The sequence below is a fragment of the Ambystoma mexicanum genome, chromosome 10 (assembly GCF_040938575.1).
Source record: "Ambystoma mexicanum isolate Mex_15411 chromosome 10, UKY_AmexF1_1, whole genome shotgun sequence".
Lineage (NCBI taxonomy): Eukaryota > Metazoa > Chordata > Amphibia > Caudata > Ambystomatidae > Ambystoma > Ambystoma mexicanum.
Window position 1 is genome coordinate 418,637,795 of NC_090932.1, and position 26,296 is coordinate 418,664,090.

A 26,296-nucleotide genomic window follows, 5' to 3' on the forward strand; every position below is an offset into this window, starting at 1 on the left:
ACAGAGTACATATATAAGTGAGAAACGTAATATGCTAAATAAACAATAGGAACATCTGTGCATGATTAAGAGAACAACTCTTGTGTAATTCTTAGTTAATAAAGCCAAAATAGTAAATAATGATTTACATTGTTACTTTAGTGCTGATGCATGCAGAAATGCACAACTATTCTATATTGAAAAGAAAGCTACATGTTCGAACCAACAGGTACATCAACCAATCGAAATCAATGACGAAGAAACCCCGTTGCACATCAATTGATTAGAAGAACAACACACAGGAAGTATAGAGGTCTTACATGCCACTGGCATTGAAATGATTCCTAAAATTGAGAGAAAGTTTGACCAAGAATTTTACATGTGACAAAAAAATACAAATGGATCTTTTTATTGTGATTAGTTAAGAAAGGACCGAATGCATATTACAAATGAATGCATTTTTCAGTAACAAATTGATATTAATTTGTTTTCAGATCTAGGTATTAAAGTGCACACTTTCAGCACCAGACATGTATAAAACAATATCACCAGACTGTACTTGAGAGACACATCTCTACATATTATTCTTTTGTACTGGCTGAAACAGCCATCTCATCACTTCTTTTGGCCTCAATTTATCTACAGAAAATGGCTGTTAGAGCCTTGCAAATCACTGTCTATCATGTTACCTATAGGTCCCCCTTTTTGGAAATTGGGAGTCAAGCACCTCTACCTGCATGCCCTGTGTAGAACACACACACATGCACCATTTTCAAGAACACAGACATTTTGAAACATGCCACATGCTGTAGTGTTGGCAGATCAGAGGTCAGAAAGCTTGCCTGGTAAACACTAAAATCGTCTGGTGACCACAGTTCGGTCTTGGTGAACCCCTCAATCAACTGTGCCAACCCCTCAATTAACTGAAAACCAGATTCCAAACCTAACACCAATGCAATGTTTCCCAAGAGACACTATCGAGTATATTTTGCTTTTATGTATACCATTTTGTTTGTTTCTTCAGTCACTTTACTGGTCCTGCTTGCAAAATGTCATGCCAAACAGCATGTTAAGATGTTTTTTCAACTAAGCACAAACTAATTTTAATGACCACTCACGTACTGCAACTAAATAGAGACATTCAGTACACAGTACACAGAATCCCATAGCCTCTGAAGTAGTTCAGCGTTTTTACCTGTGGGATTGAAGCCTCTAAAACTTCAAAATGTATTTCTAGTGTTTTTTATTGACATATGTCAATAGAAAAGCTATGACCGCGGGAAAGAAGAAGAAATCAAAGTCAAAATACATTAGTCCTTAGTGAATCTGTTTCTTAAGCCTCAGATATTAAGGAGTGTTTTATGTTTTTCAGACAGCCTAACATTTTTCTGGTGTCACGGGCCAGGCAATTTCATAACAATCTTTGTTGATTTATCATTCCCTCGCTGCTCCTTCAAGCTGCCCACAACAAAGAGCATGCCAACACATCAAATGGCAGCAAGTAAGGAATGTGCATGATGAAACTTCTTCTGATGTGTAAATGGTGTTTGTAGAGATTAAAACGAGGGAGAGAATACCAGTGGCCCAGTTACTGCAGGTTCACGTCTGAACAGTGCTTTCCAACATCCTATACAGTGATGACACCAATCTCTGAAAGGAAACAAACAGGCACTACTACAACAAGGGGGCCATGCCATGAACACTGTACATGTTTGTCAATACACCCATATTGGGACATGAGGTGCCAGCCATGAAAATGAACACACCTTAGAAGGCAAAAGTGCCTCTGGGAACAAACATTTCTCCTCACCACGAAGGACACGTTGCTGTGTGGAACAATGTTTTTCTTTTCTTTCTGGCCCCCTATTGTAAAGTATTACATTTTCCATTTGCATTTGAATTGATAAATATAGGGGTATGTGCTGCATGTTACATTCTTTTCATTTGCGAGGGTCTCATTCATTTTCAATGTATTTTCTGTTGTCTTTGGAAGAGTTCAATACTGTATGGAGTACAGTGCTCTGTGTTGTGTTTGCCCACTCGTGAAGATGTAATTCCTTTTATATTGTCTTTCCAAGGGTTTGATACTGCATGGTTGGTGCAGCATGTTGTTGTCTTCTTCCCATTTGCGAGGGCCCATGGCAGTAACATGATATGTTTTTCTTTCCTATTATTTACCACCAGCAGCCCGGCTGCCCCCAGCAGTCATCGTCTTGGTGGAGATATTGTAACAGGATGACAGCAATGAGCGGGAGACAGATCAGGGGCCAGACCAATCTACGTGCAATATTTGTGATCGAGTGAAGAGGCAAGATGTGCAAATTAAGTGCATATAACACCATTTAGTATAGAAACGAACAGGGGTCACTACCTGCCAGGGTCTTGAAGATGGAGCTGAGGTTTAGGAAGTGTAGGAATGCTTTTTACATGAAGAAAAAGGCAGTGGAGTAACTTTGCTGAAAATGTTGGGGGGGACAGGGGTGGGGTGGAGGGAGGGTGGATTGTGACTCTTAGAGATCGTTTCGGTCAAATTGTTCGAATAAATGTGGTCGAATGGTAGATTTGACTGAATTCGGTCACCACCATTAGTTCGAAGCCAAAGATACCAAACATAAAGAGCTAGGGTTTGCGGGGTCCCCCGCTCCCCATGTTTGGTATTTTTGGCTTTGGCGGTTGCGAGGGTGTCCCCCGCTTCCTCAGTATTGGTGGCAGGGGACCCAACAAATAAAAAGAAAAAAGAGGGACCCTGCAGCGTCAGATCCAACCCACGTTAGATAGATGGATCTGACGCTGCAGGGTACAGGAGAGGTGGCGGATGGAGAAAAGATAAGTAGGGGGGGTTTGTGGGTGTACTGGCTGGAGGGACATGGGTTTGGTTTTTTGTACCAAGGTAAAAACATATTTGCAGCAAAAATTACTACGGTCAGTTCTGCCGTGATTTTGTATCCCTGTCAAACAACCTAAATCCCTGAGGGATAACACTACACTACTATACCACAAGGGTCCATTGCTGACACTCTGTTATAACTTTCATAAGACTGGTGGCCTATCTTTAACATTCAATTGGGCCTCCACACATCTTTAGCCGGCCTGCCATGCACCCAGTGAAACAACATAACATTCACAAACTTAATTCCAATAAAACATACAAACAATGCATTATTTATCATTCATTCAGACACAAAAGTTAACACACATATGCTTGCATACACTCTCACTCACACACAAATGCACCCAGCACCTCCATTGACATACACTGTGCGCACACAAAACTTATATGTACATATACAATAACACATGGAAACAGTGGTGCAATGACCATTGAGCAGACCAAACTTTATCACTCCCGTTCCCTGAAATTTGGGCTAAGTTGACTTGACCTAGCTGAACTATGAAGCCATGGCCGAAAAGAACAGATTCACTGGAATGTCAGCAATTCCCTTGATTTTTCCTTTCATTCAAAGGCAGAGCCATGGGTTAATGCAGTGCAGTGGGTGACCAAGTATACTTGGTATCAATTTTTCAATGGCATACATCTTAAGACTTGGGTTCTGCACAGCACCTTAAATGTGTACGTGCTGACAGATTTTTTTCTACAAGATTCTGTCTGATTAAAATTAAGGTATGTTTTCATGTGTTCAAATGGCTCCAAGCTGCCCCCGTGGCTCTTTTAAGAGGAAGACCGGGACAATTGTCATTGGGACAACTCTCCTGTTCGGCACATCAAAGAGGGCGCCAAACGGCAAAGGTGTTCCGAATGGTGGAGGTGTCCTGCTGCCAGGACAATGTCCCAAGGAGCTCCGGGCAGCAGAGGGTCCTCACGTTACTCTGTATCAACAGAGCATTACATTGTGAGCCATTAGGCAACGATGGGATGGAGGGAGGTACTATTAGCAGGGACTTTTGTCGCTTTAGAAATGTGAATGGGAGGGAGTGATGAGAAGTGAGAAGGGTGCGTAATGTTGCATGCTTTATGAAATAATGTCTATGGTTTTAAAACCCCAGAGGGATTTGTTAGGCTCACATTAATCTATATGATGCTATTGTGACTTTGCATGAAGAATGGGGAGAATAAAACTAAAGCCATACTCCCATTGCTCAACATATTTCTATGACAATGTATATAGTGTATGGTTAGTTTACTATGACAGGCTAGTTTATTATGTAATGTAGTTTGCTTCTAAGGCATTGCTATAAATAATGATTTAAGCACATGAAATGCAAAGCAAAACCTTAATAAATATCTTTATCAACTAAACCCGGAACGTTGTGCGCGATTGCTTAAATTGTCCACAGCTCAGTTTCACCATTTAACCAAGTGTGTGATCCTGAGCAAATCATTTAATCATATTTTGCCTTATCTGCAGCTCTGCAAGTGACTCTGATTCACTTCAGAGCTTATGTTAATGTACCATGGTATTATAATGGAAATGCCTAATGACTATAGAGTTCCTCCACATATAACAATAGCGCAATGTAGGTATTTTGCACCACATATTTGTCAATTAGCTTATTTATGGCAACTTATTCTAATGCCACTTCCTTGGTGCCTCCAAGTATCAAAGACTGATGATGCACCTTGCAATGTGCTTTTCTATTCAGTCCTGTCTGTTGGTGCAATTAGGAAGTTTGCATGTATTTTGCCTCAGAGGGCTTGAACAGAGCTCTAATAGGTGAGTTTCCTGCATCTGGAATGATCCTGCAGTTTTATTTGTTTTTGTTGTGTGTTAAAATGCCATCTTCCACTAATGTTACCAAAAAAGTAGATTGGGGCAGGGGTGGGGGCACCAATGAGACCATGTGGAATTCCACACACTGCATTTCGTTGCTCCCCCCACCCCACACTCTTACAATGCTGGATACTCCCCTGCTTAGTTTGTTAAGTGAAGCAGTTTTTGGTGGCCTGTAACCTGAACTATGACAGCCATTTACTAATTTGCACCAAAACGTCCTGAAAAATTGTCTGCAAAACTCGAAATACTTTTTGCCAGTTTGGTGAAGATTTATTTTGGTGGCAGGGGGAAAAGTTTTACAAGGCTCCTAAAAGTGTGCTTTTAACACAAAATCCCATACGGTTCCTTCTGCGCAAAAACTGCTTAACAAACATTCACCATGTTTGAAAGGCGTACAGCACTCAAATTCATTTCCCAGAATTTGCAGGGTGTGATAGTTTTGGGTCACAGGTTTTCTCAGCCTGACTCTTTCCACTCTACTTGGGGAGGGTGCACCATCTGCCAATTTCATTTTGAAATTAGGATGGTGGTGCTTAGGTAGCATCAGAAAAGTGGCAAGACTAATTTTAGAGGCATTGCAGAGCTGTGGATTGCCACAGGGAATGAACCATTTGTTTTTTTTTGTTAGTGTGTCCTCATACCTGGGGCCTTAATGTGTACTGTGAGCTCTGCTCACATTGTCCAAATGTGACACGCGCCCTCACTAGGTTCAGCCCGCAGCCCAGCCCCCCAACAAACATACACAAACACAATTAAAAAATGTTTTAAAAAAAGAAAAAACAGTGCCTCTGCTCTGCTTTCAAATGCCACCCGGGCCACGTCTCATGTTACCGACCTAACCTCTTCGCACTCACGCACCTCCAGACAGAAACCATAAATAAACCAGCAAGCTGAATGAGCTTCCTAGTTCCTGTCTGTGTGTCACACAAACAGAAAGCTGGAAAGTGATTCTCTGAGCCGCGGCCCCTGGAAGTGCTGCTGCTAGTGTAGCAGCACAGGTGCCAGTCCCTGCAACACCCAGTTCAGCACCCTGGCTGCTGACTTTGAGTCAGGCCAGCCAGGGTGAGGGACTTAGCCATGCAGGGCATCCCGGCCCTGAATGTGTTGCAGAGCAGCTGGCAGGCATCTCTGCATTATGTAATGAGACAGTGCAAGCCTTGCTGGGCATCCCAGCTGGGCTCGCAATGGCCAATTACATAATTGATGATTGCAACTCCCTCCAAAAGATGGGGGGACAAAATGGCATGCCACAGAAGTTGGGGGGGGACAAAACCCCCTGTCCCCCCTATAATTACGCCCATGAAAAAAGGACTGTTGTGTGCATGCAACAATGCCTGTCACCTACAGGGCTGCTGCACCTGCAAACCTGCTTCCAGAAGAATTACACAGAACTATGTAGCCAGAAGAGATCTGTGTTTGTAATTGTAATTGATGACTTATAATGTGCTTAACACCCGGAGGTTTCTAGGCGCGGACCCGGGGATCGAAACTGTGTTGCTCATGGTAGCCTTGCTTCCAAGCCAAGCACGTTGCCCCTTCCTCCGAAGGAAGAATGTGGGCCTGTTCAGGAAGACTGCACAGGCGTATCATGGGGAGCTGACTGCACATTTCAAGCTGCAGCAGAGGACACTTTTGAGGGCTTATGATATACATTACATAGCTGAGGAAGGTCCACAGCATAAAGAACCAAGAGGCCTGATTTACAAAAATATTTTAAGATGGGAAAGTCCCATTGAACCTTTTTTTGTAAATCAGGCCCTAAGACTTATACCTCAGCATTCCATGACTTGCACACTCAATGTCAATGCCAGCTTTCTTGGCATGTTGTTTACTCTCAGTCTTTAGCAATAATCCCAGTACTCCCGTACTCCTCTCACAACCCTTCCCTCCTAGATGACTGTTGATCTAGCATCACATCACTACCCTTGCCCTGTTATCCTGTCACAGCTTCCCCGACACCACCTCTACAATGTGTACTGGACAGAGGTACTTCTGCAATCCCAGTGCCACTCTGTAGATCCCCCACGGTAGCCCAGAGTTCTCCTTAAGAAGAACACAGGTGGTGCTACCTCGATTGACTGCCCAGTGAGAGGCATTCCTTTAAATAATGAACACATTATTTTGACTATCTTCAAATACAATTTGGGGGACAAGGGCCACATTCTTTCAAATATTTGATCACATTTAAATTGTATAAAGAATGGTATTGGCAACAAGGCATCCCTGCATCTCAATCCAAGGACCAGGTCTGTCTGTTCCCTTTGTTCATGCAAGATTCATAGGGCTCACACCCAGCTCTGCAAGGGGAAGATTAAAGAATCATTCAGGGTGCTCACTTTTGTTCCTCTATTTGCTATTCTTAGCACACATCCCCATTTAATCAGGCACGTCTCTCTCCCATCCAACTTAGGCTAACACAACGGCTACCGGTGGGTTACGCGGAACTCGTAACACCGTTCCGCCACCTGATATCCCGGTACCAACGGGACATTAGAAGTCCCCGTGGCCTGGGATGTCAGGCGGCAGAAAGTTTAAGTCCCCATTCCTGACGAGTCTCTTCGGACTCCATGGGGACATGGAAGCACCGGCACCGTTGATAACGGTGCCGGTGCTTCTGTGAAAATCATGCCTGCAGGGACCGGTGCCCCAGCAGGTCAGACCTGCCCCGAACAAGGGCCCCTGCAGCCATACTTATAGTCTGGCAGTCCAGAAAGTGTGCCGGTATGCTGCTACCGGCACCCTTATTTCTGGACGCCAGGCTTGTAATGAGGCCCAATGACTCTACCTGATATACGTTCTAAGGAATGCAGACACATTTATTTCTTCCTCGGCATGTAACACTGGCCAAATGTATGTGGCCAGAGAAACAAAACCAGTGCACAGTTAGAACTGTCTACAATTCTACACTGGTAAATCTACGTGATCCAGAATTATGCAAATCCATCCCAAAATCATGTGCTAACTACAATATTAAAAGTGCAGGTTGTGATCCGCTGTTTGAGTACAAACAATGATGGCTGGCTTTGTAATTTTTACATGATCTGACGGCATTGCTTTTGGCACATTCAGATCCTAATTAGAATTCCAAACAGGTTTCCAGCATATGGTACCATAATATTTAAAAGGCAATGCATTAGTGTACATTTGATATCTGTCTACAGTGTCCTTCAAGCAAAGTAGTGGCTTTGAAATGCAATGGTGCCAGGGCAGACAAGGAAGTGTCCGGCTAATATTCTGTTCATCTTCTACTTCAGGAAAAGGGTGAGCACTGTGATGTTATTCATTCAATTATGAAATGCTTTTCCTTTGTCATGCAAGAGTAGTTGTCACTGGTCAGGTACAAGGTTTTTTGTGGGCTTCTGTAATTCTTTTAGACAGGATTCTACAGTTTATTAGCCTCATTACGAGTTGGTCGGTTTTCCAGCAGTAAATCTGAGGGAATACCGCCCAAACGAATTACTGTTACCACCACATGGTCAGGTGGAATTTCTGCTGGATTACAAGTGGTGGTGGGAGTGTAATTCCCCATTTATTTAGAGTCCATTGGACTCAACAGAACTTTTTGGGTGGAATTACTGTGGCAGAACTTCCGTCAGAGTAATTCCGCAGATTCTGATGATTTTTTGGTAGTGAGTTGGAGGATTTACCTCCATGGTTTTCCTGGATGCACATCCTCCAATTGAGGCCCAAACTCATAATTTGGTATAGTGGTAAAGTTGGTGGTGGTTAAATTGGCAGTAACAGAATTACCGGCCAACTGTACTACTCCAAACTCATAATGAGGCGATTGTGTCAAATACCGAGGACATTAATCAGAGGATGAAGACAGCAGATGTGCCATTATCCAGCTGATGCTGAATGCAGGCGCAGGAGGCTATATACCCAATTTCACATCGGTCTGCCTCTACTCCCCTAGAGGGAGCAACGTGATTGCCAGTCAACCAGGAGATGGCTGTGTTCAATGGATCATTGCCATTGCAGTGTAGCTATTTTTCATAGAATTTTACAAAAAAGTATCTTTGTTTCAAATCAGGATTTTGAACTTTACATGATGCAACACTAAGTATGCAAAGTAGATGACCCCCTTCTTCTATACTTCCTCTCCCCTGTCACACCTGAGGAGATCTCTAGACAAGTCCAGTTCATGAAAGCCTTCTCCAAACAGGTTAACCCTTGCCCTCCTAAAACCCTCAAGGACAACATTGATTTTCTTGCTACAGCCTTGGCCGACCTCTGCAACCTTTCTTTCACCATTGGAGTCTTTCCCACTTCTCTCAAGTACTCTCTTGTGCACCCTCTGCTCAAAAAAGTGCTCTGCTGACCCTTCTATCCTGGCAAACTATCGCCCTATCTCTATCACTCCTTTCCTGGGCAAACTCCTGGAGAAATTAGATATCTCTCAGCTTACCTCCGTACTGAATCTGTTGGTTGTCTCCATGACCATCTGTCTGTCATTAGAGCATCCAGAGGCATGGAAACTGTTCTTCTGAATACCCGTGAGAACCTGCTCTCAAATCTTGACTCTGACTCTCCTTCTGTCCTCATTCTTCTCAATCTTTTTTCTGCCATCGACACTTTAAACCACAACATCCTGATCTGCCGTCGCCCTGATCCCCTGGGCATCACTGATATGGCCCTGGCATGGCTTGCCTCCTTTCTCTCTTACTGTCCTTGCCAGGTGGAACTTGGATCCTTTTTCTCCTCTATCACTCTCTCCACTTGTGGCATCACCCAAGGATCCAACCTGTCCTCGTAGTTCTTCAATGTCTGCATGGCCCCTCTGGCCCACTTTCTCTCTATCTTCACCTCTAACTTTCATTGTTATGTGGATGACACACAGCTCTCCCTCAGGCTACCCTCGGGCTCTTCCTCCTCTTCGCTCATTCCAGGCAGTATGTCCGCAATCCAGTCTTGGTGTGCTGCTAATGATCTCTGCCACAATGCCAGTAAGACACAGATCGTCCTCATTAGGACCCGTGCTCCCCGCTTTCCCAATTTCCCACTGGCGGCATCTCTTGGCCCAGGGCCCTCACCTGCTAGTGATGCAAAAAACATGGGGGCCATTTTTGACTCCACTCTCTCATTCTCTTCTCACATCTCGGACATCTCTAAAAGGTCCCACTACAGCTGCACCTCCTCAGAAGTATTCTAACTTTTCTCACCATCCCCAAAAAGGCTCACCGTCTCCAGAGACCTGGTTCTCTCTAGGCTGGACTACTGCAACAGCCTCTTTCTCACTCTGCCTACTTCTACTCTCCGCCCGCTACAACACATCCAGAACAGAACCACAAGACTTTTCCGTGGCCTCACGCTCCGGGACCACACTGAAATCCCTCCACTGGCTCCCCATGGCTGCTAGGATCAAGTACAAGATCCTCTTCATAGTCCATATGGCTTTCTGGGGCCCGGGCCCACACTACGTAGAACACTCTCTTCCTAAATACACTCTTTCTAGAACCCTCCACTCGGCCTCCTCCAACTCTCTGCGTGTGAGACGTTTTTCCAACCAGAGATTTGGGGGTATATCATTATCCTCTGCAAGTGCCTCCCTCTGGAACAGCCTCCCTGCCTCTCCTTGCCTTGAGCCGGAACTCCTTAAGGTCTGGAAACTCCTCAAGACCTTCCTTTTCTCTTCCTCTTTCTTTCTCTCTCCCTCACCCTTGCTAAACTTCTCTTTCTTTCTCTCCATCCTCTCTCCTCCATCTCTCCCCTAACCCTGCTCACTTTTTGCTGACTGGTTGCCTAGCTCACCTCCAGAGCCTCACAGGTCCCAGGCTCCCCCGCCAACCTTTGCACTTTCGCCTGGGCCTCTGCACTATGCCCAGCACTACTGCACTTTCAGCTTTCGTTCCATGAGAGGGGTAACCCCTATTGCACTTCATCATATGTTCCATGAGAGCGGTAACATCTCTGCACTTAAACTAGGGCCCTGCTGGACTCGACCCACTTGTTTTCCCCTCCCCCCTCCATTGCATCTTCGTCTATACACTTGCATGACCTGAATTTACTAGGCCTAGCAAGTTCTGTCTTCACCCCCCCTTTATCTCCCCTCCCTAATCTGGTTGCGCCTGTTACACTCCAAGCACTTGCACTAGGAGAAATGCAGTCAGGCCTAGTGCGCTATTTCATTTTTTGTTCAGTCATTCGGAAAGCCCAAGGCCTAAGAATGACTACTGTTTTTCCCTTGCTCCCTTCTGGCCTTGAAGCACTTTGAAGCACCTCACTTGTGTATAAACGTTGTACAGATAAATAATTACAATTAGAAAAAAGTCATATGCATGTGGATCTTCACATATTAATCAATTTTCACTTTTTATATATAATAGATATTGGATGCAATTAAACAACAACCGTTAGTTTGATAATGCCCCTCAATACAGGGCCTGTACAGACATATGGCAAAGATGTTTGATGATGAACACAAAAGCATTGTCCTTTTTCATAGACAAACACAATCTCTGACACCTAACCAAGCTACACAGTTATGATGCTTCCAGTCAGCTCATCTTGCTGGTCCACTTGAAATATGCACTTGTCTCTTACTCTTGACATAGGCCTCACCTCTTTAAGCCTGCTTTAAATCCATCCACTAACACGTTCTTCAAGAATATGTCATGGTTTTATAGTCTTGTGCATTATAGTGCTGTGCCTTAGCTAATGCATACAGATGTATAGTTGAACATATAAGATGGTGACTGTTTAAGCAACACAATGACATATTCAAGGACAAAGATGAGGTATGAGTTGTTATTGTGTATTTGAAATAATGAGTATTGCCAAGGTGTGAACTCTGATAAAAAGGTCAAGGATGAGGTAGGTAGTCATCCAATTTGTATTGTCTCAACGACTCCCAAGGGCATTTCATAACTAGAACATGATTTCAATCGTCCCTACACTTATCTTCTAAGGCATGAAGTGCACCCCACACATTTTTCTTGCATGGATTTGCACCCTTCTGCTATTTTATGTACATGGCATACTAGTGTTGTAAACTGTTGCTGGGATGGACAAGCATTATTAAACTTTTAATATAAACAGGCATCCAACACATGGCATTCCACCTGTAGAATGTGATGCAGCAAAGGATTGCTGCCATTGCTGAGAACACTCCAGGGTAGCAGCCATTCACAGAGATTCAATTCAGTTGCCAACATAGGATGACGCGGGGGCAACAGCAGTAAGAAGAGACAAGAGGTGTGGAAAGCAATGCACAGTGGTGTCCCAACTGCATGCAACTGTATTAGCAGGGTCCAGCAGTTGAGTGCTACAAGTATTGAATTAAATATTTCACTTCTTCTGTTTCTATTACTTTTCTCCCCTGTTATTGCGATTTTCCAAACTGAAGGCTCATGGCTGGAAGATTTTGTATTAATCACAACCTCTGATATTGCCCTAGGCATTACTTCAGGCCATCAATGTTCAGCCTGTCATGCCATTCCAGAAGTAGAAAGGTCATATTCAAGTCAGGCTTTGTCCCACATCCCAAAAGGGGAAGTCCAGTCGTATGTGACCAAGCAGTCAGGACTGGAACCTTCTAGCCATCAACCCTCCATTGTGCAAATCTCCCCCTGAGTGTGACGGATATGCAGAGAAGTGGGTCTCGTGCCTGCTTTTCTTACAGACCCAGGTTACAACTCACTGTTGATGTCCAACAAAGTAGAATCATGTCTGGGCTTCATTCGGGTCTGGCGCAGAAGGGATGTGACCAAGCCGTTTGGGTTGGACCGGCCCTTTTGAGGTGAGACCAAGCATGATTTGCATATGGGTTTTCCCCTTCTGTAATAGCATCGAAAGCTGAAAACTATGGTCTGGAGGGATGCCTAGTGCAATGCAGGAGGCTATGAATCATTAAAAACGTTCCAACCATCACTCTTTTGTTTTACCTATTTCCAAAGTCTGCTTGTAATGTAGGCTTCATTTTTTATGCTAATGTTTCTTGTCAGTAACAGGCCTTTGAGCTTGTATTAGTGGTTTTACATCAGCAAGATTTGTCATCTCGATACTTATTCTGCTTCTAAGTTATTGTTGCACATGCTTGTTTTGTCCAGACTAACCTACTGCTGATATCTTGTTTGTTTGTTTGTTTGTTTTATTATTTATAATGCGCGCCAGACCCAGTGGTATCAGGGCGCAGAAAGCTACAAGGACATTTTCAGCTTGGTTAAAGTGCTGTACAAGTATTTACAATACACAAAAAAAACAATTGTATAATGAGGAGGTAGTAAGAAGATATATACAACAAAGATAAGAGACACCAGGTACAGAGTGGTCAAGTAAGTGATAGATTACATTATATACAGGCCGAGAGGGCGGCCATTTAGGGATGGCAAAATATTAGAACAGACTATTACATAAATGTGAGAGATGCAGAGTGGTCAATCCGGTAAGTTGCAAGGAGTCGGCAATATATATAAAGTGGGTAGTGGTGGGGACGGTGGTTATCAGTCATTTACTTTAAACCACTTGGTGATATTGAGTCTGAAGTGTGGGTAGGTTTGGTCTACTCTTAAGGCCAGTGGTAGGGAGTTCCACAGCTGAGCAGCTTTGACTGTGAACCTGCAACCTCCAGGTTTGGAGCGTTTAAACCTAGGTGTTGTTAGAAGGTTAGTGTTGGCCATTCTTATTGGGCGATTAGATAATTGTCTCTTGACTCATTCTATGAGGTAGGGTGGGGTGGCATTGTTTAGGCATTTATGTGTGAGTGAGGCGGTTTTTAGAAGGATTTTATCATTAGTGGTGAACCAGTTGTTCGTTCTCCTTATATCTGAGATGTGAGCTTTTTTTGCTATACCCAACGCCGCTCTAAGTGCGCTGTTATGTAGAATCTGGATTTTATTAATAATTTACTTGTTTGCCCTCAGATATAGGGCATCGCAATAGTCCAGTTTTGACAGAATTAAGGCGCTGACCAGGGTAGTGCAACTGTGTGTGGAGAGGAAGGGTTTGGCGGCTCTACTTAGCTTACAAGTGTAGGCCGTGGCTGAGGCCATGGAGTTGACCTGTTTAGTGAAGGAGAGGGTGGCGTCTATGTAGAATCCTAAAGTTTTGACTTCTTTGGCCACTTTGATTGGCATACCATCAATATTGAAACTGGAGTATTTGTGGCCGAGTTTGATAAGATTAGGGGTGGTGCAGAGGATAATGAGTTCTGTTTTGTCATCTTTCAGGCAGACTGTGAGTGGCCATCCATGCCTGGAAGATGAGGTACACCTTATTCACCAAGGCCAAAACCTTGTCATAATCTCCCGTCAGCGGTATTCGAAAATGGGTTGGGTATGAATAGCACACCCAAAAAGGTACGCCATGAGTCAAGGCAGGTACTAACCAGTCCGAGAGTCCTGCATGGGCAGTGAGGTGACTAGTGAACTGCATGGATATCAGTAGAGGAGACCAACGCTGAAAGAATTGCCAGTAATAATACAGGTTAAAGTAAAGTACAGTGAGGAAGCTTTAACAACTGTGGTGTTGGCAGCCCCGTGGCTGGGAAAAATGAGTGTTACCCTGACAAGTTATTATTTGGTTCCATGTAGATTGAGAACTTGGGAACATTCATGCACAATCTCCCTGCACAACTGTAGGGTACTAGAGATTCCTGGAGGAAAAGGTAGACAGGAACCTTGACACAGAAACAGCCAATGAGAACACGTGTTGGACATGTAGTGCCTTGGGAGACACTGCAAGTGTTGCATGGGGTGTTTTGTTCAACCATGTAGATCATGCACAAGAAAACAACTCTGGGATCCAAGGCAACTGCTACTGTGGGATTAGGCCGGCACAGGCACTAAAGTGAATGGGGCATAGAAATAACTAATGCAACAGGAGCCTCATTCTGCTGTGAGTGGCAGGACAATTCTGCATAGTAAGAATAAGGAATGGGCACCATTCAGCCCAGTAAGGAGTCTGTAATGGTGTTGTGGGCCCCATGGTTGGGAAAGGGTGTTGGAGCCATTGACTGTCAGGTTCTGCCGTGACTAGCCTACTCACTGAGGTTCCACATGGACTGGCTCACTCAATAGCAGAACTGGATGAAGCAGGAGATCATTGTACACCAATACAAGGTAATGGGGAGTCCTGCACAAGGAGACAAGATAAGGAGTGGGGTGGTGATGAAGGAAAACCCAGGGAGAATGGGAGTGGGAAATGCAGATCATGTGTACACATGGGGACGAGTAGCCAAGGCAGCACCCACCATGGCTTGAAGTTAGCAAGAGCACACAGGTGGCAAGAGTAGTGTGCAGACAGGTACTGCAAAGCCTGGCTGTGGAATAGGTTTTTCCAGGGAGAATGTGAGTGGGAAATGCAGATCATGTGAACACATGGGGACGAGTAGCCAAGGCAGCACCCGCCATGGCTTGAAGTTAGCAAGAGCACAAAGGTGGCAAGAGTAGTGCACAGACAGGTACTGCAAAGCCCGGCTGTGGAATAGGTTTTGTGACAGCTGAAGGCAGCAGCTATTGGTGCTGGTAAAAGTTTGGTAGAATAAGTGGATGGTAGTCTATGCTTTTTGGGTCACATGGTGAGTAACAAGCCCAGAAAAGATGGAGGCAGTTACTCTCTGGCCTGATTGGCCTGGTCTGGTCTGGTCTGATTGGTCTGTGACACAATGATAGTTTATAGTATAAAGATTAGTAGTGGCTATACAGCCTACTCAACCTTCAAGTTTCTACAAACCAACAGTGATCCCAATGAGAGAAGTAATACAGGTACAGCTGAGAGATATACCTCCTGCACCTTTTGTGGTAACGTAGGTCGGGAGAAGGCCATACTCTCAGACAGGTTGTGAATGTGATCCTGTAGAAACCCAAACAGCTAAGTACAATAGTCCCAAAATAAATGCAATATATAATAAAGGTTCTATAAAATGTATATACTTTAATTAAATACGCTAATGTATTAATAGTTATAAAAACCTACCCATGTAAAGGAAAGACAAAGAAATGCAAAATGTAATGATGCAGTGCTTTGGGTTTTCAGCAGGGAGGAAATACTTTCATGAAATGCAATAAGGAATTTTAAAAGCATATGTTCTTGGTGGAAAAGTATGCAAAAGGGATTTAGCCAGTCTCTAATGTACCAATCGACAAGGGGGACAGGGTCACTTAAAAATACCTTAATTCAATGTTTAGCGGTTCAACTGCATTGAACCAGGCTCAAAGCTGTACTGTGCTGCAGGTCAAACCAGGTTCAGGTGCAGCAAGTCGTGCTTGACCATGGCAGCGAGCTGGCATTTAGTTGGTTCCAAGCAGGAGCTTGGTTCCGCTTGAGTGTGGCATTTGGGCTGGGGAGTTTGGAGGGCTCACCAGAGTTGGTTCGATTGCAGACTTGGTTCGAGATATGTTTTGGATCAGTGTGTGACGTGATGATCCAGCAGTTAGAGTTGAGGTATATTGTTTTGATGAGGTGACCTTGGTGATCCGATGCAGTGATCGATGAACGGGTGATTCAGGTTTGTCGGCAGCACCGAGCTGGTTGTTCATGTGTAACACATAACATGCTCTGCTTGACCTGATGCAGTATGGAGCCTGTTCGACTGTGCAAAGTAAAGTTGTTTGAAGGTTTGGTGAAGTGCAGCACTGGCGGGTGTCTCAGTACTCAGGGTGATGACCACAGTTTGAAATGAGTTTCAACCACTTTGATGTGGTAGAACAGGGATGCTGGCTAATCTTGCCCTCCCGGTGCTTTGGGCACATGGCAGCGGCACTAGGACAGGGTGAGTCATTTCAGGATCTGCCCTTCTAGCCTAGGGAAGTTCGTTCTCAGTAAGTGTCACCCCCAATGTGCTCTGGGAGTGGTTAGGAAGTAGACATGTCCTCTTCCTTGGAACACTCCTTCTTAACCTCAATCAGTCAGGGTTTTGGAAAGATCAGCTCTCCCAAACAAATTCTTCCTTAAGTTATGTATGGCCCAAAAGTGAATGTAAGAAGGAGTGGAAGACCCCCTCTTTACATGCAAAAGTCCACAGATGTTTGGAAAAAAGCAAGCCTGCTTTAAGAGATACAATCCCTGTCCTGTGAAAATTGCCTTCTTGCTTTAGACCCAAAGTGATTTGTTCTAAAGGATGTGGAGGAGACAGGAAGGAAGATAGAGATACAGAGAGAAACAGAACAGTAGGATCTTTGCCCAACTCTGCAGATCTCCCTCTTTCTACCCCAAATATGCCCCTTCTCAGACCCACAACATCCAATGCCCTTGGCATGCTGCACCCTTTTTGGGAGGCTAGTCATTTTGTGTACGGTGTGCCCTTTGACTCAAGTTTCCCAGGACAGCTCCTGCTGAGGGGTTGTCTTTCTGGAGAGATGTGTTAGTAGACATCACCAAAGAGCAAAAGAGAGGCAACTCTTACTGGCTCCTGCCCTGCTGGTTGCAGCAATGACAGCCAGTCTAGAGAGAATACACACAATCTGTCAATGGCCGGCCTGCGATCAGAGCGCTGACAAGTGTATCATACCAATGTGGCTTGAATAATTATGAAAAATAGCAGCTACCATACTCTAACTCAGGTATGGCTTACATATAAGTTTTTTTTTTAAAGCGTGACAACTGCGGTCAGATCTGGTGGAATGAAAGGCTCCCGCGAGCACAACTCAGAGTTTGCCGGTCCAGATACAACAATACCAGCAAGCTTACTGTACCATTGTATCCGGACCGGCAAGCTCGTAATGAGGCCCCTGTCTCCTTGCTCTTGATAGCATTCTATCATCAAGATCTGCCTTGAGCATAAACATAGGAGCTTCTTTAAGCCAAACAAGAATTACTTTCCATGTTGGGTAAGATTGAGGGCGTGGACCACAGATCGACAATCCTCAACTGGCATGAATGACTGTGTGGAGAAATTATATGCCCTTTTCACCATGTTGGAGAGGTGGGGATGCAAGCTGAGGTGCAGATCCAGGGATTTAACAGGCTTGGCAAATTATACCATCTGATGGTAGACTTCAAACTCTTTTCCAATGCTCTATTGCTCCCTCAATTCATCTACTGCTGAAAAACAAATACATGAGTAAAACTTGGACCACTGTTAGTTCTGTGAGCCAGGCGAGACCACACTTTCTGATTAAGAAACATAGCTGGTGTATGTTGTTTTTTTTTCTTCAGGAAATGACCCACCATTCAATTTTTAGTCCCTCACAGGCAATACTTCAGATGTGCATTCTTAGCTGTAAAGATTATCAAGGGAGGTTTAAAAGAATAAAACATATAATATTATAGTATTCCCTTTCAAATCACAAAATCATACAATATCTATCAAACAAGTGAACAGTGATAGCCTCATAGAGTACTTGGAACCCATTCATACACGATGCAAAGGGTAGGCAAGCACCAAATGGACTGTCAAGTCCAGATGATCAAAAACTTGCCTTTGTGTGAAATCATGGAGCAAATTAATTTAGCACCCATTTTGCTTTTTTCGATAATGTGAAATGGGGCAAAGAGGTTTAACCCACATTCATATTTTCAAAAAATTTTTACAACAGGGATTCGGTATGTTTGCTATGTACAATAAAAAAAGAACAGATTTCTTTTCATGTAAACATATACAAAAACACGTGTGCTTCATTGTTGTGCCAGTGAAAACGTTTTTAGATTATAGAGATTGTGACAAACACTGTTGGTTCATTTCCGTGTTATATAATATTTTCCTTAATTTTTGGCACGGGAGAAATATTAAATACTCTTTGGCATGCTTAGAAAGTAGACTAAGTAACAGGTAAACAAATAACGGTGAGTAGATTACATGATGCGAACAGCTGTCAACTATACATTAAGATGGCGTGCTAGTGGGCATGGAAAAACATCATTTGAGGCATAAATGTAGGTGAGGAAAAGATGACGTGAAATGAAAAATGGCTGGACACAGATATTTCCTTTCTACCTTTTCAGCGTGCTTTTCCTGGCATTTCCTGAAGTAGATGGTCGGGATACCAAGCTCAGAGGCAGCTATCCACTGTAAAGTAGTTCTTAACTCGGCATCTCCCCAGTCTGGCTCAATGTCATAGTTAATCAGAAGGAGGTCCTTGTGACAACTGGCAGTTTCCACGGACAGCCCTGAGGTGCCATCTGAAAAAAGTGTGCAGTTAAAATTAGATATTGCAAGTTCATATTAGAAATCATGGCAAACAGAAACATGCCTTTTGTGCATCTCTTGGCCTAGCATATTGATGATGCGACTAAAGCGGTCCGCTGTTAGACCGGGAGGCTATTTAAAAGAGCACCTGGCACTGTTATCAGATTGGCATCACTCGATAGTGAAGTGGATTACTCCAGAGTAAAAACTGTGCAAAGCATACAAAGACAATGCCACCGGAACCGAATGTTGTTAATCTACTATGTGTCCTTTACAAATGCCACATAACATGGCACAACATAAGACACCAGAACTTTCAGATGAAAGGGCAAATTACTGGAAACCCAAGGAGCATTGATATGATATGGTGTGGTATGATATGATAGGTTATTTATAACCCGCTTAATACCCAGAGGTTTCTAAGCGCGGACCCGAGGATCGAACCTGTGGTGCTCCTTGTCATCTTGCTTCCAAGGCGAGCACGTTGCCCAGTAACAATTGTCCTATGCCACCAATTGTGTCATAGGTAACACATCTAATCTCTGCCCCTACATCTTTATGGACTCCATTGATCAAGTTAAGCTCCATTTTGTCTGCATTAAAATCAGCATTTAGGCCTTAGCAGTCTTTCCTTCATGAAACACCTAGGGAGTAGCCTGCTTCCTCTTTCTAGTAAAGCCTGGGTGTGGTCAACCTCAAAAAAGTGTTGGGCACCAAACAATCCCAGTTGACATAATGTGCACACACTCGGTAGATGTGTATGCGTGTATGTGATTTAATTAGTGCAAAACTAGCTTGAAAGCAAGTGGTAGTTCTACAAAAAAAAGTGAGAATGCAGAGAGGAATGGACATCGACCACCACTGTTTTGCACTGTTATGAAGTTCAAAACATCTAGCTTTGAGAATTCCGATCACCCGCCCCACCGCCCTCAACCCCCCGAAGCCCCCTCCCGCTTCTCCACCTTCTGATCTCTTATTCATTATTCAGGATGATCTCTACGTGGCCACTCATGGAGAGAGGAACCTGAGAGTCCAGCGGGCAATGAAGTTGAAGATGTCAGGAAACCGTAATGAACAAGGCCCTTTCCAAAGAAAGTTTGCAAAAGACAGTGAACATTTCGCATGCAGCTTGTGATGAATGTTGTTTACATTTACAGTTATTCCATTCAATGTCTAACTGCATTTCCATTCCTTATTCTTCATTTATCTGCATAGGGCTTTATGGTCCTATCATACATTGAGACCCTAGCCCAGAACTATAGGAAATCATTTTGGGTTAATTCATTTCAAGTGAAGCATTGTGAACAGGGAGGTAAGGGACTGTCAAGTCTTCAACAACAATAAGAGGGTCCCCTCCTGCTCTAACAGCTCCACTGACAGTCACTCACATAGCAGCAGAGCCCTTCCTAAGCCATGTGCAGTAACTAGAATGTTAACAGGTTCCCCTGGAGCCAGGATAAACAATCCATTAAAAACCCAGCACGAGTGTGCTGAACCACCTGGACTGAATGTAAGCACACCATGTTAAGCATAGCAGTAAATACACCCACAGCAGTTACATACATATTAAAATGTAAACACCTAACAATCTCCCTCCTTATATATACATGCAAGAACTAAAACTAAAATGAAAAAATTATTAGAATCTAATGGCTTAATACATCTCCCTCTTCATACACATGTAAGGAAACACATGGGAGTGTGCCATCTCATCACCTCACTACTCAACCACTACCCCCACTTACTGAGGGTGTCACTGTAATCACTCTTATATCCGAGTTCTTTCCATCTTCTAATACCACAGCATCATTCATTGCGCTACACTCTCTCTGAGCGGACCTGCAAACTTACTCTCCCCTTTACTCAGTCCACAAGGTCTGCGTACCCAAACTCTGTTGGGGAGTACCCTAATATTGGAGAATACATCCAACGCCACAAACGTGCACGTAAATACAAGCTTTGAATTTCACAATGGAAAGGTACGCAGGCTAAAGAGACCGGCCGCACACATAGAAACGTTTCTATGTAGTCCTAACGAGAGTTCAGTAGCCATGCGTCAGTAAGCCATAATGCACACTCCTTACATTTGAACATAACCATGTTGCCTTAATGAAAACAGCAACATTTAACATTAGTCAGGGAAACATAACGGAGGCCCTTGTGATGATATTAAATGACAATGACCCATTACGCTAACGAAATGCATAACACATGTAAGCCTCAAGACCAGTTAGCCATCTCAAATCATGAAAACTCTTACCCCCTCAGCAAAAAGCATCAGCCGGGCCCTCATAGAGGTCATAGGCGGCGCAACACGGGGCGCAAAGTTAAGGTGGCTTTAGCTGAATTTCAGGAGTTTTGTTGCATTAAGTTCCCGCCATAATGTCCGTGCAACTAAAGTTCTGTCCTTGAATTCCAAAGGATTTGTTACAATGTATTGCTCACCCTAAAGCCCCTGCAATTATATTTCTTTCCTTGAATTTCAAGGGTTTTGTTATTCCATAGATTTGTAGAATGCTTCCAGACCACTGGCATGGTCTTTGCCCATTGTCCATTTTAAAACACTACCAGACCACTAGCCATAGACTTTGGCCAGGGCCGGTGGGCAAAGCAACTCTATATTTTAAAACACTTGCAACCCATTGCTAAAAGACATTCATCAATCACAAACAGATTTTTTCCTGTTTTGACAGTGGTATTGTTATGTATAACAGATTGCAGGCTTTGAGAACTCACAATGTTTTTAGGCATGGACAGAACGTTGAATGTTAACAGGTTGCCCTGGAGACAGGATAATCAATCCATTACAAACGCAACACAGGTGTGCTGAACCGGTTTTGTACGATCGGACCAACAAAAAAAAAGGTCTGACCCTACAATAAGACCGAAACATGCTACCACCAAAGGTTCGAACACCAAAAGTTCGGACCTATGGTGGTAGCACTGCAGGTAAGTAAAAAAAAAAAAAAGACTGCGGGGGTGTCCCCCGCAACACCCCGCTCACTATACTGTGTGGTATAGTGAGCGGGGGTTGAGGGGGAAACCCCTGCAGCCCCCATAGTATGTAAGTGTGTTTGCATGAGAAAGGTACAAACTTTTGGTAGTTCGCACCTTTCTCATGCAAACTTTCCGGCCGCGGCAAAATCAGCCGCGGTCGGATCACTTAGAATCTGCTGAACCATTTGGACTGAATGTAAACACTCCATGTTAGGCATGTCTCTGAATACACGCACAACAGTTACACCCATATTAAGATGTAAACACCTAAGAGGGACAATATATTGAACAACCAAAATACTACCAAAAATATCGATCATGCATGTGCATCCTATGACCGGAAAGTGCACAGGCTCCTAGGGATGCAGTTATGGGGTCTGGTGGGGGAGCAACTGTATCCAATATCATAGCCTATGTGATCTCCACCACTGCCCATGTGAAATGTAGGTCAGAGACCAAAGATAGGGCACCCGGGCCAGAAGACATATAGGTCTCTCCAGAATACCTTAACCAAGCAAGGAATATGTCCTGCTAATGGTCTGGGGAAACCCCCTCGAAATAGCTGACAGGGGTTCACTAAGAATGGTCATCCTATTATATATCTCTCTGCTTCTATCAATAAAATGTACCCCTCTGTCATGCTTCAATACTTTCAACACCTGTCTCTAGCTGGCTGGTGAGATTTAGAACAACAGAGTCCATTATCTAATCTCACACACCTGTCCATGGTCGTGTAGTGCTCCATTGGGATCCCGACTATTTAGTCACATTTTTAAAATGTGAAATGACTTATGGATTTATTTAATGCCCACCAGCTGCACCATGACATATAGACTGATGATACAGAAATATGATTATGATTCACAGTTAAACAATATCTACTCTCTCTCACTACAAAGAGACTTGGAGCAATCAAGAGGCAGAACAGTCAAGTCAGCTGCAATCTGAAATGTTCCAATCAAAGATTCTGATATTATGGACCAGAATCTACTGCAAAAAAGCTTCCCATGCTCACTCTGCCATTCTTCAGAGAAACAGTCCATCAAATCCAAAGTCAGAAAGGCTGGTGACATGAATGAGCCTAAACTCTCAGATGGGAGCAGTAATGAAATCAGATTTCTTTCAAATAAAACAGCTCAGACGGCGCCTTGCTTCTGTCCCTAAAACCAAGCACAAAAATAGACATGACTAAAGTGCTTTTCCTATCCAACTTCGAGTCGCACAACTCCATGTACATGTGCTGCACTAAACACCAAAGCAACCAACGCCTACTTACTCAAAATTGTGCTGCAATACGGATCATGGAGTTTCCCATGGGCTCCTAGCCCCCATCTCCATACTACTAAAGGTGCCTCACTGGCTTGCATTTGTATCTAGAATCTGCATGAATGTATTGTTCCTGGATCACCAATGCCTCCACAACAAGAGTCCCAAGCACTCCAGAGCCCTTATCACTCCCCATTCCTAGCTAGAGACCTCAGATTATAAGGCGAGCACGTAGTGAGTCACTTCAAGTGCAAAAGGCAAATGCTGGGGTCAGTATCGTTGATACCTCCACTCCTAAACTGTGGAACGACCTGCCTAAGTTCCTTGGAATAGAACTACATTGAATTAAAGAGAACTCTGAAATCACACTTGTGTAAGCCAGCCTTTCCAGCTTAAAGGTACTTCCTGGTACTTTACTGCCTGATCAGCTGGGGCTCATATCCCTGGACCTCTGGCATTCTTGAGGAAAGTCACCTCTGGGAAATTCTATGTCATTGTATGTTCTGGGAGGTTGTACTCATATTGTTTGCGGTATGTTTTGTTGTCAATTCGAGAAGAGCTCTGCGTATGTTTTTGTAAAATTTGAAGAAGCTTAGGAATTTGTAGTAACAGTCCATGCCGATAGGAACCCACTCTAATGATAATAACTTTATGTAGTTACTTAGCAGTGCAAAATGATTGATAATCAGTATGCTGTGTCACCCTTGTAGATACAATGAGTACATAACATGTCCCTGAGGTTCACAGAGTAGTACTGGTAGCTTCAAAGTTCGTTTAAACTTTGCCCATTCCTCTTGAATGGGATTATTGTAGTTTTATGCTTCTACTCATCAGAAGCACATTAAAAAGATAAACAATGAAAAAAAAAACCTAGCGGTCCATCATGGTATGTTGAAGGTGTTTGGGGAAATATACAATAGCAGATGTCTGCAGAAGTCTGTGGTAGGTAGGGACACTATACTCAGTTGGGAGAAGGGGGAGCCAAGAAGGCACATTTTGTCACACAGGATAAAACGATCTTTAAACCTGGTCACTGATATTAACAGAGGCGTTGCTAGAGGGGTGGTTAGGGGGCTATAGCCCCTGTTCTTTTGGTTGTAGCCCCGGATAGAATCTCAGGATCTACAACCAAAAGGCTAGCTGGCCCCGAGTCCCAACAGTTCCAACATCAGCTTAGCCCCAGGCCTTTTCCAGACCTAGCAACACCCCTGGATATTAAGAAATGCTGCTTTGAGTGTAAGCTAGGAATGTTCAAAGAAAAGGTGACATCTTTGTATAAAAATGGCTCAGTGATGGTTGAATATAGATGCAAGACTACATTTTTCTTGGTCTGGAGATAGACATGCCTTAGTGTTATTTGCACTTTTGATATATGTATCTACACAAGTCAATTCCTAATTGTTTTACAGCATTTGTGTCCCTCTATTACAGCATCTACACACTTCTAGACTCAAAGTGCTGATTAATCAGAACAATGTTTGCCCATCTGCTGGGTGCCACAATCTGCTGCCAAATTGTCTGAAAATTCTTAAGTTTTAATAGCCGTAGAGCACCAACAGGTGTACAATATGGATCCATTGTCACTGATGGCTGCTACATCAAGACAATCTTGGACACAAGAATGTGATGATGCTGCACTAAGGATGACATATTTAGGAACACACTAAATACATGCTGGAGGCTTAAACCCTTTCAAATACTGTTGGTGCAGATCTTATATGCTGGAGTTAGAGCCCCAAGATGAATCATTTTTTTGGTGAATAAGTCTTGGTTTTCCATATGAAATTGGAACTTAAGTATTGGTAGTTGTTTCTACCATTTAAACGAATGGACATCTCTTTCAGTGGTTTCTAAAAGGTGCACACCACCCTATACACAGCGAATACAATTGGTGTGATTACCACGTTAACTTGAGACCTATGCAATGTATTGTCTCTACACTTTGAGTTGGCAAAAAGCAAGATGTATACTTGATAGAACGTTTTAACCAAGCAGTGACTTTGTAGATTACAATTTATGAATCAATTGAAAAAAGTTTCAATTGGAATAAGGTTAATTAGCACAATGAGGTCAATGTTGACCTGCTCTAAGCCAAACAGATTGTTTTCAATGCAGTCAAAAACTGCTGTCAAGTCCCTAGCCTTCTGTTTGTTGGTGATGCTGTGCTCTTGTCACAAACAGAACATGGTTTTATTACATTTATGATCCCCTTCATACAATACTGCATAGAAAAGATACCTGAAATAAATAGCTGCAAGACCAGCATTAGGGTCACAAGGACAAAGCATGCTCCCAGGCATAAGCTAGTCATGGGGTGATCATCATGGGTGTTGTGCAGTGCTACGATCATCTGGGAATACATGTTCCTCCTCTGGCTCTTTAAACAACCAGTTAGAGAAGAGGGAGTTAAGTCTGAAATGGCGACAAGGGGATATTGCACACTTTAGGGAACGGCTTCGGGGCATACTGTTTGTTTCAGCACCAGTTAGGCGTCACAAGTCTATGGGCAAAGTAGGAACTCTCCAAACCAGGGAATTTTGGGACATGTACAGTCAGATTGCCTTGAAGTAGCTGAGAACATCTTTATAAAAAGGCTGTAAGAATCCTCGAGTATTCCTCTGCAATTTTGGTGCATGAGGAACTAGGTTGGAATATGAGTAGAAAGGAGGTGGCATTGAGGTCTGCACTAATGTGGCTTAGAATGTGAGATTCTGAGAGGGATATAATCTATGACATCCATCTGCAAGAAGCGCTCACCCTCAGTGGCGCTCCATCTCTCCCCTGGTTTCGGCATCTCAGAAGATTGCTTAATCTTTTCGGCTTAACTAATTTATGGAATGATTGTGTCTCTTTCTTGCTGCTGGATTAGAAAGTAATGAAGACGTCATACTAGAAGACGGTTACTGTCGCTGGAAATGAGTCAGATTAGTCTGACTCCAGGTTAAATTAGAATTTTGAGCAGAAGCTCTCCAAGGGACAATAATTAGATGATATTTGCTTCTGGAAATCCATACTTTGTATGTAAAATGTCATCGTGGAATTCTCCCCTTACATATGTCCACCGGGAAAAGGGTGAGGCTTGAGCCTCATGAGTGTGGTATGGCTTAGGAATAAGTGGGCCATTCCTTTTTCCTCTGTGGACATTGAAGCCACCTTACTCAGAGCAGTTGTAGGCCACTTTTGCTTGAGGCTGGTACTGGGCATCTTAAAGAGGCTCTAACGTGGGCTCATTCCACTACAAGCCCCTGGTGGGCCT

At 43.6% G+C, this 26,296-nt stretch overlaps 1 protein-coding gene across 1 annotated transcript in view; it reads right to left on the reverse strand.

Annotated features, from left to right (window-relative positions):
• SPHKAP (SPHK1 interactor, AKAP domain containing) overlaps positions 1–26,296 on the reverse strand; it is a 1,600,508-nt gene that overhangs the window by 13,031 nt on the left and 1,561,181 nt on the right. Inside the window, exon 11 of the mRNA XM_069617984.1 lies at positions 18,586–18,770. Within this exon, the coding sequence (XP_069474085.1) occupies positions 18,586–18,770 (185 nt within the window). The remainder of the gene's footprint in view (positions 1–18,585; positions 18,771–26,296) is intronic.